The following is a 17,444-nucleotide window of genomic DNA, read 5'->3' as shown; positions in this document are numbered from 1 at the left end:
GTGACTCTAAATTTCCGTTACAATTTACGATGGGATCTCTCAGGGTTGAAAGCATTGTGGCAACTAGCAATAGTGTTTACTGCATTGCTTAACTATCTTCCAAATGTGTTTGTATGCATGGAAAGCTTAGCCACTGCCTGACACACAGTGAGCTCTCAATGTGATGTCCTCATCTAAAGGACCATCCAGGCTCTATGTAAACGCTGTCTGTTTCTCATAGCACTCATAGTCATGCCTGTGAGCAGTGGAAATGACGGCATATGGAAGCACAGGCAGTGTTATTTCCAACAAATCAAGACCTTCCTGATTGCTCGTGTGGACTCTGGAAGGCTGCTGAAGGAGCATGAACTTGGATTTGCTGCCTTCAACTAGGATTGTTTTGAATGCAAGAATTTACATTACAAGTGACTTTTGACTTTTATTAAACTTAACACACAAGTGCACATTTGTGACTCCCCGAGTGCTCTCAGAATACGTTGCTACAACAGTTGATTTGAAATTGTTCTTCCAGGAAGCTGCCCTGATTTTAGGCTCACATTAGCTCCTTGGCATCTTCTCTTATTAGCAGGTTTCCCCATCCTTTTGCATAAAACCTAGTTCATTTTCTCTCCCTCAAATCGTTCTTCTTTTGAGTAAATCAGAAACCCTATTTTTCTTAAAAGATATATATTTTAATATTTTTTTCTAAAATGCTATATCCTTAATTTTTTTTCTAGAAAAGCTATATGTCTTAGTTCAATGTCTCCAGTCCCATGCTAGGTCGGGAATTAGAATTGTCTAATTTCTAGAACTGTGATAGTAAGATAACTACTAGCCACAAGTGGCTATTTGAATTTAAATAGATTACATTTAATTAAGAGTTAAATTCCTCAGTTGCTCTAGCCACATTTCAAGTACTCAATAGCCACATGTGGCCAGTCACTACTTCCTCAGACAGTGTGGTTACAAAACATACCCATGGTTACAAAAAGTTCTACGGGACAATGTGCCATTCTAAAAAATGCATATTAGTGTCAAAAGGTAGAACTGAAAATAGTACTTTGAAATATGATAAGTGTGACAGAACCCTTTGACTATAAAGATTGTATTATAATCTGGGTATGGTGGCACACACCTATAATTCCAGCTACTGGGGAGGTGAAGGTATGAGGATCGCAGTTCAAGGCCAGCCTGGGCAAAAGCATAGAACTCTATTTGAAAAATAAACTAAAAGCAAGAGGACTGGAGACATGGATCAAGTGGTAGAGAACTTGGCCAGCAGACGTGAGGCCCAGAGTTCAATCCTTAATATCACCAAAATCTTCTATAAAACTTTACACAAATTATTCTAGGCAGAGCATCCCCGGAGCAAAAACACAAAATGTTCCAAGGTCTGAAACTTCTTGAATATCAACATGGTGCCACAAGTGGGAAATTCCATACCTAACCTTATGTGATGTCAAATTGTTGATATTCTAAAATATAAATATATACAATTACATTTGGGCTCTGACTATCAAGTTTTATGTGATGGATAAATGAATACAGTATTTAGACTTGGGTCCCATTCCTAAGAGATCTCATTATGTATATGCAAATATCCTGAAATTCAAAACAAATCCCAATTGGAAACACTTCTGGGTCCTCAGCGTCTAGGGTGAGGCATGTGCGCCCTGTATCTTTAATGATTAGAACAGCAACAGCAGAGACGATCGGGACGTGCACTACCCCGCCCCACCCCTGCACCAGCTCTGTGCAAAGCCTGGCTTCAATTCCCCACCTCCACAGATCCCCCAGGCACAGGGAAGGAGCCAGGAGCAGAAACAGGATGATGCCGCATGTTGCACTTTCAGAAGATGGAAAGTGCCCAATGGTGAGACTCTTGCAGCTTAACGGTGGCATCAAAATGACCACATCCAAGTCACGTGCTGGCTCTTTAAAACTTATTTATAAAATATGAAAGCATGTCATACACTTATAAAACACAAATATGTCTTATATTAGATTGCGGAATATGAATTCACCGACAAACCATTTTAAAACTATAAACATGGCATTTGTTCAAAATAATACATGGCATATACAATCACAAGAAAGATAAACTAATTTTTAGTAAATGTTAGTTACATTTTAACTAACTATTTTAACAATAGATATCCTTCTTCAATTTTCAGATACCCTTTCAGGGAAGGTGCCTATAAACTTGAAGCACGCAGTTCAATAGTGTTAACAAATACACTATTTTCTTTATTTCTAGACTTTTTGGATACTCTTGAATGTATATGTCATACTTTTTCCATTTAACAACTGAATAATGGCTTGAACTGCTGGCATATTCCATCTAAAAGAATTTGAGCGTGTTAATTGAAAATATCACTACTTAATATATTATTTAAGTATTTACATTTATTATTGTATTATTTTCAAGTAAGTTCATTCTATGCTTCCCAGCTAGGCATTGCTGGTCATGGTGGAATACCGTTAAGATCAGACCATGGGGGTTGACTCTGGATTCCCATCTGTTAGGTCAAGGCAGTAAGTCATGTGCTCTCTGTCTAAGTAGTCATGTGGTCTTTTGCTTTGTTTTAGTTCTGGGAGTGATCAGTCAGACTTCACAGTAAAGCTATATAGGACCTTCATTTAAATTCCAATCACTGCTATTTTATCAGTGCAGTGACTGAGAGAAGCCTGAGAAGTTAAGAGAGATCCCTTTAAAAACACTTCAGGCAGTGGCACTGCTCTGTTCAATGTCCTCTAAAGACCCCCAATTTATTTGGCATAACAGAGTTCCTAAAAATCCCCTTCAAAGCCCTACATGATCTGACCCAATGACCTCTCTAATCTCAGCTTCATCAGTTTCCTCTTACTTCTGTGCCCTAGCCAGACTGTCTTCCACTGTTCTTCAAACATAGCAAGCATGTACATACCTCAGGGCCTTTGCATATGCTCTTTCCCTATTTGGCCAAATGATTTGCTTCCTTCAAGTCTCTGCTCAAATATCTCTTTTTACTGAGGCATTCCCTAACTACCTTAAGTTGCAGCCCCACTGGTCCTCTATACTGTCTGTTTTGCCTAGCACTAATCACTACCTGGTATATTTTAGGCATGTATGCATGTATGTGAGCATTTATTTACTACCTGTTACCCCATACTAGAATGTTAGCTCCACATGGACAGGTGTTTTTGTCTCCTTTAGTCATTGCTGTATTCCTAGTGCCTAGAAGAGTACTTGGCACATAGGATGCTTGCCATGGATGCTTGTAAGATGAATGAATGAGGAAATGAGTGATGGAGAATCTTTGATTTTATTACTTATAAACAATAGTCCCCCATAGAAGTCATTTTCAATCCTTCTTGGCAGAAAGATTCACCCAAAGTTAGCTTTTTTTTTTTAGGGGGGGAGTGAAGGTGGGGAAGTAAAACAAAACAAACATGTTTCCTACTAAAAGGTTAGGGTAACCTTAGATGGGAGAAGTAGGAAAGTAATAGTTAGAGCAACACTTCAGTGTCCAGACAACAGTAAGCTTCAACAGGGATGCAGTTCACACAGGCAGATTTTAACCACTGTTTGCTGACACTTCTTTTAAGTACCTACGGGTTTCTTCATGATGAGTAAAATCATGGAATCTAATTTATATCTCTATGTATTTAAAAATGGCTCCATGATATTCAATATCTACAAAATACAAAGTCAGTAGGAAGTTTGTAGTTTTACTTTAAAGCAACTATGTCTTCAGAATTCAAATAATTTCATAGAGGACATTAAGGGTGGCTTCTGAATCACTGAAGGGAGAGGAGAGGCCGAGTGAGGACACAGAGGGACCAGGCTGCATGGATGTGAGAGACACTCCTACCTTGATGTGCTGGATTCCACCCATGTTCATCCAGGCCTGTGCTTGCTCTGCGTTCAGTGCCACGGCTGCTTTATAGCTCTAATAAATGAGAAACATCTTCAGGTTAGGAGGCAAGAACCCATCTTTAATGGTGCAGGACAGGGAACTGCCTTCCTGCACATGCCAGGGTTTACAAGGTTAACTGGGGGGTGTTGGTCACTCCTGGCTCACAGGAAACCTCATCTGTTTCTGTTATGTTTCAGAGTTGAAGGTCCTAACTGGAGGAGACTGCAGTGTGCGATCTTCCCACAGAGGGCTGAGGAGGCCTATGAGGGGCCCAGGGGATTTCTGCTTCATTTTCCACCCGCCTGACTTACAAGGAAATAGCTCTTTTTGGCCTTCTTCTCTATAAATGCAATTGGTAAGAAAACTGCTTTTTAAAGTCATAGAATCTGGGGCTGAAGTATAGCTCAGTGGAAGAGAATGAGGTTAACGTTTGTGAGACTGTGAGTCCAATTCCCAGCACTAAAAAAAAATAAATAAAATTATTTTTTTTAAAAAACTTAGAATTTCAGAGTAGCTTCCTAAAGAGCTTCATCCTGGTGCAGTGTGTCCTTCCAAGTGTCACTGTCTAGCCTGTGCATAGATTCCTAAAACAGGATGGTCATCATGTCTGTTTTTCCAGGGGATAGTTTTAATCATTAGGAAATCTTCTGCCAACGGGTTTTCAAATGATCCGAGAGAGGTACAGCTCTCGGCACTTTGTCTTACACATATCCATCCCATTAAACATAGCACCTGAGGCATCCAATAAGAGCTGTCTTGCTTTACAAGTATGTGCACCACAAAGTCTTATCTTTGCTCACTGTAAACAAAGCCAAAGGCTTTACAAAGCTGAGTAGCTGAGTGTATATTTTAATGTTATTTCATTTTTATAGCAAGAATACACCCAAACAAATCTATTAAGTAAAATCTAGTCCATCCTCTTCTACTCCAATTCTAGGAAAAAGAAGGAAATGATGAGAAATTATATTTTCAAAAAGCCACTAAGATAAACCTGCAGGTATGTCTCTTGGATTCACTTATACCACAGAGGTGAAGGTGAAGTATAGAAGTTAAGAACTGGATTCAAATCGTGGCTCCATTTCTTACATCCCATACGACCCTGAGCAAGTTATACAACCTCCAAGTCTCAGTCTACAAAAGCACAAAATGGCAACAAATGACTGTCTTCTTATATGATTACCGGGAAGATTAAATTACTTACTACAAGGCAATCATTCACAGAAGTGCTAACATATTTTCACCATTATAATTTCCAGAGGAGCCTACTTCTACTCTTCATTAAATGTGGTCACAACATTGGATAAGCAACTAGAAAATACTGTGTTTTCGATACAGTGAGTTAAGATGCAAATATAGATACAGTATAAAATTCGTAATTACTTACTTAAGAATGAAGGTATTCAAAGTGTTTACAAGGCAAAGAAAAATCTACAATTTCTGAGAAAAATGCTCACAGTGCTTGAAAGAAAAATGTTACAATTTCTGTTTCAAGGGTTTGCATTCATATTAGTTTTTCCAGAATTCTTAACCTGTGTTTTCTTTCCAATAATATTTAAATTTCGTTTTTGTTTTTGGTGGTGCCGAGGATGAAACCAAAGGCCTCCTGCAGGGTAGGGAAGCACTCTACCATGGAGCCACATCCCCAGTTCATTCGCTTGTTTATTTTCCAACACAATTATTTGAGGTTTTACTTTCTCCCATAATGTATTTAGTGTAATTTTATGACATCATTAATTCCAACTGGTGGCTTTATGTATGCAAGGATAATGTATGGTATTTCTGTAAGCCTTGCATTGATGTTTATGTCTTCTTTTTTGCAGTACTGGGATTTGAAGTCAAGGCCTTGTGCTTGCTAGGCAGGTACCCTACTACTTGAGCCATTCCACCAGCCCTTGTTTATGTGTTCTTGATTTCGCACTGTGCATAAATTTTATTCCAAAATGCAGCTTCTGAATGTAGATACTGGTGCAAGACCCATGATTTAGAATAAAGAAGGAGGCAATCACTCTCCACAAGGGAAGTCCAATCTCACTGGGAGTTGGAATGCAAGTGTACAAGTGCACATCTCAAAGGTCATGTGACACCTCAAAGGCGACCTGGTACCTTAATGAGAAGAAGAAAGGTCTCTGGGACCAAGATGGTCAGGAGGGGCTTCTTGAGGGTGCAGGAAAAATGTGCCTTGGTAAATGAGAATTCTTGCAGGCAAGCATTCACATGTGTACACATAGGCACAGAAACAGAAAAAGAGGAAGGCAGGGAGAGAGAAAGAGAGAGAGAGATAGCTTTTCAGACCAAACTGGAATGCTTTGGTTATCAAGTTAGAGGTAGTAATTCAGAAAATAATGCAGAGGTACTACATACCTCTTAGTACTTAAAAACCAGAGGCTCAGATGTAAAAAAATTATGTCAATGAATCAGAAAATTCACTACATAAACATGTCACTGATCTTAGTTTCTACTATAGGCTTCATTAAGAAGGACCAGGTGATGTGGCTTATGCCTGTAATCCCAGCTATTTAGGAGGTGGACATCAGGAAAATTAAGGTTTGAGGCCAGCCTTGAAAAGTTAGTGAGACCTCATCTCAATCAATAATCTGGGTGTGGTGGTGTGACCCTGTTATCCCAGCTACATAGGAGACATAAATCACTGTCTGAGGCCGGCCCTGGGCAAAAATGTAAAGCCCTACCTGAAAAATAACTAAAGCAAAAGAGGGCTGGGTGCATGGCTTAAGTGGTAGAGCCCCTGACCAGCAAGAACAAGGCCCTCAAACCCCAGTACGGCCAAAAAAAAGGATTGCATAAATATTCATTTGACTCTACAAATTTAATAGCATGATTTTAAGTGTTTTTACCTCAAAAGCTTTGTCAAGATGGTTCTGCTCTCTTAGCTGGTTTCCTTTGGTGAAGAAAAGTTCAGACAGGACTTTCGGGTCCTTTGGTTTCAGCTGGAGAGCCTGGTCTATAGCATTGAGGGCCTGCAGAGGTAGGAAATGGAGACAGGATAAAAAAGCCTAATTTAAATGATGAAACCCACACTTCCTCCATCTGTGTTAGCGGATGTGGTGCACAAGAACCAAAATATCTTCTTGTCCCTGGAGTATAAGGAAATAATTTTGCCCAGGTCCCCATTCATAGATCAGTGATAATAAAATGTCCCTCATCACTCAAGAGGGAGGTTGTGCACCAAAGTTGAAAGAAAGTGACCCTGGGGTCCGGATGTCTGCCCTGGCCAATGTCTGTGTGGAACACTCCAGTAGTCTCATCTTAGCCCTAACCCTGCTGCCCCTTTGCAGCCAGATACCCTTTCAAAGCACAGGCTCATCTGTTGCTTTTCTCCTTAAAATGCCAGAGCTTCTACCAAGAATGAGGAAGAAAGCCCTTGGCCTTGCTCAAGGGTCACCCTGTGTTTCCATCTCATGCTGTGCCTCTGCTCCCTCATGCCCTTTCCCCAGACAGGACCCTTTCTGCTGCCACAGGACCTCTGCGTGTGCTGTCAGCAGCTCAGAACTTCTTCTGCTGCCCCATCTGCTTCCTGACTCCCACTTGTCATCTAGACCTTATTCTCCCCGTCACCTCACAGAGGAATCTGAGCCAGACTACTGACCTGATTCTTTCAGTGTCACTGAGTATAGTCACAGTCACATCTCCTTCCCTGCTGTAAGCTCAATAACGACAGGGCAGTGACTTTTCCTTATTTTTTCTATCACTCTATTTCTGGAGTCTACCACAGTGACTGGCACATAGCAGGCACTCAACAAATAGTTTGTTGAGTTGGTTCATGAATTTAATGTGATTTTCAAAACAGAGATTAAACAACAGTAGTTACAACAGTGACCTGCCTTACAGGGCACTGTAGCAATGAGTGCTACATAAAATATTACGTTAGAGGAAGCATGGAAAGTGGTAAAGCAACAAAGACTTAGACTTTATCTAGAGTCAACTAAAAATGAGCTAAAATGATGCCACGTGAAAGCTTTCTCATCTCAGGAGACAGTTCAGGAGGTAAAGGTGTCTGTGAAAGCTTCCCCACAACACTACATGCCAGCTGATGATACTTACCACTGCTCAGCCCAGTGGATGTGCAAATGGACAGTCAACAACTGAAAGGCTTGGCCTACCTTGTCGTGGTGCTCCTGCTTGCTGTAGATGGCTGACAGGAGGCGGTAGCATTCCAGGCACCCAGCCTCCTCTGCTATCAGGTGACTTGTCATCTCCTCAGCTTCCTTTGTCTGACCCATCACTGCCAAAACCTGAGCCTGCAAAACCACGTGGCCTCACTTAGAAGATGGTTTCTTATTCCTTATCAAACAAGAAACCCAAATAGAGACGTGAGAATACAATCCCAGCAAGACTCTCACTGTTCTTCAGTGACTCACACTGGAGGCCCAGCCACTTGTGCTCTTTGTCCCTTCCTTTATTTTAGGTGTGTATGTTTGGGTGTGAGTGGCAGGAACACCTAAGACACCCAATGAAATGGCTTTTGCATCTTACAAATACTGATTACGGATGTCAGAAGAAATAACTTCCTAAAATTTCAACAAAATACTTAGCTTATATAAGAGGCAGGTTTGATTTATTGCTCGTCTAATAAAAATGAAGAGCAAAATACCAAAAGTTGAAATAAAAATATTGACATCAATGTTGATTTTTCTGAGTTTGATAGCTGTCCTACAGTTCTGCAACAGGACGTCCTGGCTCTTAGGAGCTAAATGCAAAAGCATTTAGGGATCAGAGCATGATATCTTTAAGTAATTCTCACATGGGTCAGAAAAAAATTATACCATGTCTAACAGACGAATGTACATGCATATGCAAATATGCACATACATATGTACACACACACCTGCATATAAGAGGAGTGAAAATGCATCCAAATCTCAAAAACTGGGGTTGGGGATGTAGCTCAGTGGTAGAACACTTGCCTAGCATGAGGAAGGCCCTGGGTTCAATCTCTAGCAATGTAAAAAACAAAAATTTCAAAAATTGACAGATCTGGGAGAAAGGGTACAAAGTTTTATTTTATTTCTTTAACTATTTTTATTATTCCTTTGTTTTGGTGCTGGTGAATAGAGCTGAGGGTCTTCTGTATGCTAGGCAAGATCTCTATACTGAGCCCCAGCCCCAGCTTCACAACTTTTTATAAGTTCAAAATTATTTTTGAAAGACTTTAAGTGTGGTGGTGTCCCTGTGTTTGGTGAGTGGCTGTGATACCATACAATGGACATAGCAGCTAGCGCTCTCAGCTGTCCTGAGGCTGTGCTGGTCCCTAACGTCCCACTCTCCCCTCACCACTCACCAGTGCCAGGCGGAGCTCCCTCTGTGCAGGCCTCAGAGCTGCAGCTTCCTGGTAAATCTGCAAGGCCTCCTCATGCCGGCCGGTATTGTAATAAAGCGCTCCCAGGGGTGACAGGACCTCAGCCGTGCGTGCCGCCTGTAGGGCGCTGAGTTGAGAAAGGCACAGGATACTTCTCTTCTTGTAGGCATGTCTCCAAAGGTCTAAGCTCAGCTTGCTAGAGGATCCCCAGGGATTGAGACCAAATCAACTTGGTTCTTGTGATTGTATCGAGATCAGGGTTTTTGGGAAGAGCATCCTGAGGCCACCCTTGGAACACAGCACCTTGGTTGCCATGCTGGACCTACTGACATGGCAGGGCCTCTTCCTTGAATAGTGACAGACTGGGTTTTTTTCTTCTTTCTTAAAAAAATCATTTTATTTGTTTATTTATTTAGTGGTACTGGGGTTTGAACTCAGGGCCTTGAGCTTGCTTGGCAGGTGCTCTACCACTTGAGTCATGCCCCCCAGACTTGCTGCTGTTCTGAGCAAGGTGCAGTCTTTCATCTATTCGTGTTTTTGAAATGGCTACTAGTGGTTTGTGTTGGACTTCCTGCTTCAGAAAACCACAGGCTAACTAAAGTGGAATTAAATTCCATCTGTGATTTAGCACCATGGTCTAAAGAGCAGGAAAAAAGTCACTAATTAGGATGCTGTGTATACTCCTGCATGATTTTTTGGCAGTGAGCATCTGTATAGTCCACTCTGGCAATGGTGGCTAGGATTATGAGAGTCTGAGTTGGTGGGCAACTGAGGGCAGGGAAACTGAGAAGTGAAGCAAAGGCACTGTACCGTTTGTACCACTCTTCGGCCATGCTGTTCTCTCCCAGGGACCTGTAGAGTCTGCCCAGGTTCACCATGGCCACGTGATGACTCGGGCTGAGCTTGATGGCCTGTCGGTAGTGGGCCACAGCCTTCTCTGGAGAGCCTGCAATGATGGGAAGGGCCGGGCAGAGCGTGTCTCAGTGCCATGGGCGCAGCTCCCCTCGGTAGCACAGCTGGCGGCTGATGCAGCTGGCCACCTAGCCTGCATCTTGCTTTCTTAGGCTTGCTGCTGCTTAACATGCAGTCATTTCACTATTCATTCACACTTCCTAATAAATTAATAATGAAAATTAAGAAGCAAAAAGGAAACTATTTCTTTATGCAGTATTTTAGTCAAAGTGCTTTTTGGTCATGGGCTTTGTTAATGTGATGTTTTGAGCTTCTCAGTGATGGCTGTTTACTCAAGATTTGGCTTCCTTTCATTATGTGAATAATAGAATATGCTATCACAGATAAAACAGACCTGAAGCCATTTCCAAGGGTCTGTGTCATTTATACAGTTACACAACAACACACTATTCGAGGTGTTGCTTCCAGTAAGTATGTGTCAGCTGTGTGTAATCTCTTTTTAAATCCTGCACTTTTGCTTAAATGTTACTTGTTTGATGTTAAACACAATTATAAGGCCTCCTTGCAGCTCTGTGATGCATTGCATATTTTAGAATATTTTTATTTGTATTATCTTTGCAGGGATTTTGGATTAGATCCTATATAGCTACCCTTTAAAGGCAGTTAGCCTCTTGGGATTTAAGAGATTTTTTTTTAAAACAACAACAATAAAATTACCACTTTAGATACATAGTAAAGTGCAAAGAAATTAAGAGCTTGAAAAAGATGCAGGGCAAGTGATGAGGACAAAGACCAGAACAGAATCGGGTCTCTCTGGTCTGATGTAGGTCCCCAAAAGAGCTTTCTAGTGTGACTTAGCCAAGGGGCTGATTTCCACACCAATCCGAAGTCCTGAGTGGAATGGATTCTCCATTATCTGCATAGAAATTTTCCCCACATGTGCCTCCTGTAATGCATACATGCTTGACTAGGAGCTACCAAAAGCCACTGTGTCATAGAGTGCCCAGTGAGTGGTTAGCCTCCATAATAGGAGGTGTGGATGGGCTGTTTTTTGATGAATTGAAAGGAAGAGGCTTAGGCCAGGACAATAAGATCTGTTCTTTATCTCTTTATGACACTTAATTTTAAAAATTCTTTAAAAATTTTTAACATTTTTATTAGCATATTTTAGTTGTATGGAGAGGTTTCTTTGGGACCTTCTCAATATGTGTTTACAATGTATCTTGGATAGTGTCATCCTCTCCATCATACTCCCTCACTCCTCTCTTTGTCCTCCTAGTTAAAATAATTTCAACAAGTTTCATTGTTCTATTTTCATACAAGTATATAAAATACATCAACCATATTCCCCTTCCTTTACTCTTTCAACTTACCTTCCCACCTCTCTAGTACCCCCCATTCCAGCAGGACCTGTTTTATGTTCCAGTCTTTCAATTTTTTAAGTTTATGTTAATTGTTCAAAGGAGTTCACCATGGTATTTCACTCATGAATATATTGTACTTTATATATTATATATTAACCCCCGTTACTCTCTCTTCCCCCTCACCAACCAACAGCTTTCAGTGTGTTTCATTGTCCCATCTTCCTATTCAGACGAAATGTATTTTGATGTTATTTATTCTCTGTCATTCTCTTTTCCTCTTCTTACTCTCCCTAGTCCTCAAACAGTCCCACTACTGCAGACATGTTGTGTGTGTGTGTGTGTGTCTGTGTGTAGGATCACGTTTTTATCTGTGTGCACATTTACGTGACACTTTGCTATCATATGCTAATGAGCCAGCAGGTGGCAGCACACAACAATTTTACAGACAAAAATAAAGTTTCTAGATGAACTAGAATGCAAATTTATAGTCTGTAAAACAGAGCTTCACATAGCCTAGAAAATAAAAACTCTTTCAAAGCATTTCATACTGAAGAAATAATTAAGACTAAATTTTACTTCAGGGCAGCTAGTCAAGGAGTCGGTGAGAACAACTGTTGCTTTTGCATTATATTCAACAATCATTTCACCATACCAAAGCGTTCATAACTTACCAACAGTGTGTGGGGCACTGCACTGGTCCTAAAGAAAGGAGAGCCTCAGCCCACAACATTTTGCATTAAATAAGACAGAGAAAGTATACTATATATATATAGCACCTGTCATGTGAGAATGCTATCAATTAGAATGAGTTTCTGTAATGTAAATAAAGGAGGAACAATGAAATAATTCTAGAGACTTTTTTTTTCTCTTTTTGGTGTTACTGGGGTTTGAATAGGGTTTTGATTTTTGCCCATGCCAGCCTGGAACTGTGATCCTCCTACCTATGCTTCCTTGCATATCTGGATAAAAGTAATGCCTGGTTTGTTGGTTGAGATGGGGTCTTATTAACCCTGCATAGGCTGGTCTTGAATCATGATTGCCTCAATTTCCACCTCCTGAATAGCTGGGATTACAGATATGAGTTACAGCACAGGGTCCTGGAGGCTTTTAAAGTCAGTTACAAAAAGTATTTAGCATCTGTGGCTAACAAAATTCAGAGGTGGGTTCTACCTTATTGTAGAAGAGCATTTTATCATCAGGGATTTTTTATTATTATTCATTTATTCACATGTGCATAAATTGTTTGGGCCATTTCCCCCCCATGCCCCCTCATCTCCTCCTTCCTCCCCACCCCCTCATCACTTTATCATCAGGGATTTACAAACTTGCATAAATGACAAGGAAGACTGGGACTCATTAAATCATCAAGGCTACTTCCTATCCCTGGGGAGTTTTCTCTACAGACATCATTGCAAGAAAGGGGCAGATTTTACTGAGCTGAGCTTGAAGATTTAGAGAATGACAACCCCAAGGTATGCTGGGACATCAGCAGAGCAAGCTTCCTGTCCTGATGGATGACCCAGGCTACTGCCATTTTACTTGACAGAAGGCACTGCCCAGTCCCAGCAGAACGGGCTCTCTTTGATTTCTCTTACCAGAATCAACTAAGAAAACCCCGTAGTTATTGTGCAAGTCTGAGCTGTCTGGACAGTTCTTGATTCCAGCCTGGTATACTTCTTCAGCTTCCTTAAATCTTTCCTTCAAAAGAGAACAACAAAAAGAAACAAGAAAGTTTTACAAAATCATCCCTAAACTGCATACTGGAGTGGGAAACAGGAAAATTGACGGCCTCTGTTACACACCAGGCATTGAGATGAAGCATTAAGAACCTGCTTGAGTTCAAGTCAATGTTAACTGTGTGCAAGCACCTGTAATTCCTACCTGTGTTTCAGTTCTTCATGTAATGCTGTTTACTAAAATAGAACATCTGGGTGGATCAGGAACTATGTTTGGAAAAGGCCTGGCACTCCTCGATCAATTGCGCTCCCGTTCACCTCTGTAGCTCCTCCAGTAAAAACGGGCCACACAGCAATACAGTACATGTGCAGCAGTGGGGCTTGGAGAAGGGGCCCTGGGCACTGATGATCACCATATCTGCACAGACTCGACTCTCCTCCTATACACTAAGATCTGTTGTGGTTTTGAAGTGCAGTGGGGAGGGGAGACTGGTGTGGAAGGTGGGAGGGCTTTGGTTATCTTTCCTTCTTGAAATAGCTCTACTGCTCACCAGACTGTTTCCTACTTCCCTTATTAAATCTGTGCTTTCCATCTCTGCATTGTCCTTGTGACAGGATTATCTGTCCCTTCAAAGTCACACCTCAACCTGTGCATCAGGGCCCAGACCAAATGCCGCACCTCCATGGACCACTGCCTAGTGGCCCCCATATCCTTCCATTTACAGATTCATGGTAACTTACTTTAATACTTCTGAATTAACTTTCCTTACAGTTTCCACATTCATCTGAGATAGTGGTGTCACACTTTAATTAGAAGTTAAAATCTAATTAGTGCAAGGTTCTGTGAACTGTCCACCAGTAACCAATTTTATTTCCTAGATGAAAGGAAATGGTTTGGCATAAAACACCTGGCAACTCTTTCTTAAAAATTTTTTTTATTGTTGTATTGGAGGAAGGCTATTGGATTTTTCTAATGACAGTGAGTTTCCAAGGACTCAAAGGTAAGCTTTGGAGCACCTGGGAAGGGTGGGGGAATTTGTGTGTGTGTGTGCAACTTTTTCTTTATGATGCTCTGAGCACGCCATTTTCCAAAATTGTATCGCAAGTCACTATTCCTGAGCATTCAACCAGACCCATGATGAGGGACAGTAGGGCAGAGATTTCTTAGACATGGCACCTCCCAATTGTGAGCAAAGTGTGTGAGATGTTCACACCAAGCATTCAGCAATTAGCCAGATGCGCCTCAGTGGCCTGGGAAGGTGGCGAGTCCATCCTCTGCAGAAAGACTCATGTCATGTTTGAATTCACATATTTCAGGATCACTGGTGAGAAGGTGAAGCTTATATTTGACAAATTTTACTTATTTGAACTATAAATACATAGTCCAGCAAAAATGGGGATCAATGTTTCTAAATATTTATTATTGCTAAACTTAACAAAATTGCCAGACTAAAAAGGTTAAAGAAGAAGAAAAAATCTGAAAATAGTTCCTTTCAATCCACCAAAGAAAAGCTTTTTGAAGACAGTATTCCATGAAGGGCCAACAACTTGTGTGTGTGTGTGTGTGTGTGTGTGTGTGTGTCTGTGTATTAAATGACTACAGGCAGAACATAAATAAGAATCCAACCAAATGAGTATTTAGAAACTTCCAGTGAGTATTTATTCATGTATCCATACATCCAGCACAGCACATTGGCAGCTATAGCTATAGGAAGTATGGCATAGTAATTAAGAATTAGGTCTTTGACAAAGGAGCTAAAAATATACGATGGAGAAATAGCAGCCTCTTCAACAAAAACTGCTGGGAAAACTGGTTAGCAGTCTGCAAAAAACCGAAACTAGATCCATGTATATCACCCTATACCAAGATTAACTCAAAATGGATCAAGGATCTTAATATCAGACCACAGACTCTAAAGTTGATACAGGAAAGAGTAGGAAATACTCTGGAGGTAGTAGGTATAGGCAAGAACTTTCTCAACGAAACCCCAGCAGCACAGCAACTAAGAGATAGCATAGATAAATGGGACCTCATAAAGCTAAAAAGCTTCTGTTCATCAAAAGAAATGGTCTCTAAACTGAAGAGAACACCCACAGACTGGGAGAAAATATTTGCCAACTATACATCAGACAAAGGACTGATAACCAGAATATATAGAGAACTTAAAAAACTAAATTCTCCCAAAACTAATGAACCAATAAAGAAATGGGCAAGTGAACTAAACAGAACTTTCTCAAAAGAAGAAATTCAAATGGCCAAAAACCACATGAAAAAATGCTCACCATCTCTAGCAATAAAGGAAATGCAAATTAAAACCACAGGAAGATTCCACCTCACCCCTGTTAGAATAGCCATCAACAGCAACACCACCACCAACAGGTGTTGGCGAGGATGCGGGGAAAAAGGAACCCTCTTACACTGTTGGTGGGAATGTAAACTAGTACAACCACTCTGGAAAAAAATTTGGAGGCTACTTAAAAAGCTAGACATCGATCTACCATTTGATCCAGCAATACCACTCTTGGGGATATAACCAAAAGACTGTGACACAGGTTACTCCAGAGGCACCTGCACACCCATGTTTATTGCAGCACTATTCACAATAGCCAAGTTATGGAAACAGCTAAGATGCCCCACCACTGACGAATGGATTAAGAAAATGTGGTATCTGTACACAATGGAATTTTATGCAGCCATGAAGAAGAACGAAATGTTATCATTCGCTGGTAAATGGATGGAATTGGAGAACATCATTCTGAGTGAGGTTAGCCCGGCCCAAAAGACCAAAAATTGTATGTTCTCCCTCATATGTGGACATTAGATCAAGGGCAAACACAACAATGGGATTGGACTTTGAGCACATGATAAAAGCGAGAGCACACAAGGGAGGGGTGAGGATAGGTAAGACACCTAAAAAATTAGCTAGCATTTGTTGCCCTTAACGCAGAGAAACTAAAGCAGATACTTTAAAAGCAACTAAGGCCAATAGGAAAAGGGGAACAGGAACTAGAGAAAAGGTTAGATCAAAAAGAATTAACCTAGAAGGTAACACCCACGCACAGGAAATCAATGTGAGTCAATGCCCTGTATAGCTATCCTTATCTCAACCAGCAATAACCCTTGTTTCTTCCTATTATTGCTTATACTCTCTCTACAACAAAATTAGAAATAAGGGCAAAATAGTATCTGCTGGGAATTGAGGGGGTAGGGAGAGGGAGGGGTCGGAGTGGGTGGTAAGGGAGGGGGTGGGGGTAGGGGGGAGAAATGACCCAAGCCTTGTATGCACATATGAATAATAAAAGAAAAAAAAAAGAATTAGGCTCTTGGGGGCTGGTGGAGTGGCTCAAATGGTAGACTGCCTGCCTAGCAAGAGGCCCTGAGTTCAAACCCCAGTACGGTTAAAACAACAAAAAAGAATTAGGCCCTTGGTACTTGACTGCACTGGATTAAAATCCCAGCTCTACTCCTTATATTTGTGTGACTTTACTTTTTCTGTGTCCCAAATATAAAATAACAATAGTGTTTATGTCACAGTTTTGTTGTGAGAATTAAATGGATGAAAACCTGTGAGTACTTAAAGCAATGTTTAGTATATGCCCAGTACTTTTTTTTTTTGGTGGGACTTGGGTTTGAACTCAGGGCTTCTCACTTGCAAAGCAGGTGCTCTACCACTTGAGCCACCCTTCTAGCCCTTCCAGTACTTTGGATGCAAGCCACCATCCCCATGATTTTACTAATATTAACTACTTAAATTACTGGAGGATAGATGCCAAAGACACGGACATGAATGAAACATGATATTTTTATTTAAGGAGCTTAAAGACTAATGAGCTAATAAATACAACTCAATGTGATCAGTGTAATAGAGAGGTGGAAGCAAGGCAGCCATGAGCATCAGTGGCCTAGAGTTGCTACTGTCATGATCATCTCCAACAGGCACTTCAGCCAAGTTCTTCTCCTAAAGAACTCTCTAGGAGAAATAATGAACTAACTGAGTTCATTATTTCTTTAGTTTCTTTTTTATTTTTGCAGTTCCAGGGCTTGAAATCAGAGCCTTACACTAGGTAGTCAGGCAGTCTACCACTTGAGTCACTCCATCAGTCCTGACACTAAGCTTTGTAACAAATGAAGAAACTTGTGTATGAAGTGGTTAAGATATCAAAAATGTTATAACTACCTGGTGACAGAAAATAAAATCCAGGTTTCCAGTGAACATACAGGAATTGGTGAGCTCTAAGTAGAAGCATTTTTAGAAATAAATAAGGATGATTCTGGCATAAAAAGGCAAAGTCATACCTT

The 17,444-nt window shown here is 40.8% G+C and overlaps 1 protein-coding gene across 3 annotated transcripts in view; it reads right to left on the bottom strand.

Annotated features, from left to right (window-relative positions):
- Window positions 1–17,444, bottom strand: part of Tmtc1 (transmembrane O-mannosyltransferase targeting cadherins 1) — a 253,495-nt gene that overhangs the window by 6,970 nt on the left and 229,081 nt on the right. For 2 of the 3 annotated variants that reach the window (XM_020179962.2, XM_020179959.2), the window contains 6 exons: window positions 13,064–13,166; window positions 10,003–10,138; window positions 9,175–9,319; window positions 7,997–8,134; window positions 6,731–6,853; window positions 3,834–3,911 (listed from right to left, as the gene is read on the bottom strand). In XM_020179962.2, coding sequence (XP_020035551.1) covers window positions 3,834–3,911; window positions 6,731–6,853; window positions 7,997–8,134; window positions 9,175–9,319; window positions 10,003–10,138; window positions 13,064–13,166 — 723 coding nt within the window. Of the gene's footprint in view, window positions 1–3,833; window positions 3,912–6,730; window positions 6,854–7,996; window positions 8,135–9,174; window positions 9,389–10,002; window positions 10,139–13,063; window positions 13,167–17,444 lie in introns of all 3 variants that reach the window. The other variant, XM_074083024.1, reaches the window with a different exon arrangement.

This window comes from Castor canadensis, chromosome 8 (assembly GCF_047511655.1).
Source record: "Castor canadensis chromosome 8, mCasCan1.hap1v2, whole genome shotgun sequence".
Lineage (NCBI taxonomy): Eukaryota > Metazoa > Chordata > Mammalia > Rodentia > Castoridae > Castor > Castor canadensis.
The sequence above is the reverse complement of the archived record's forward strand: the minus strand, read 5'-3'. Positions and strand labels throughout refer to the sequence as shown.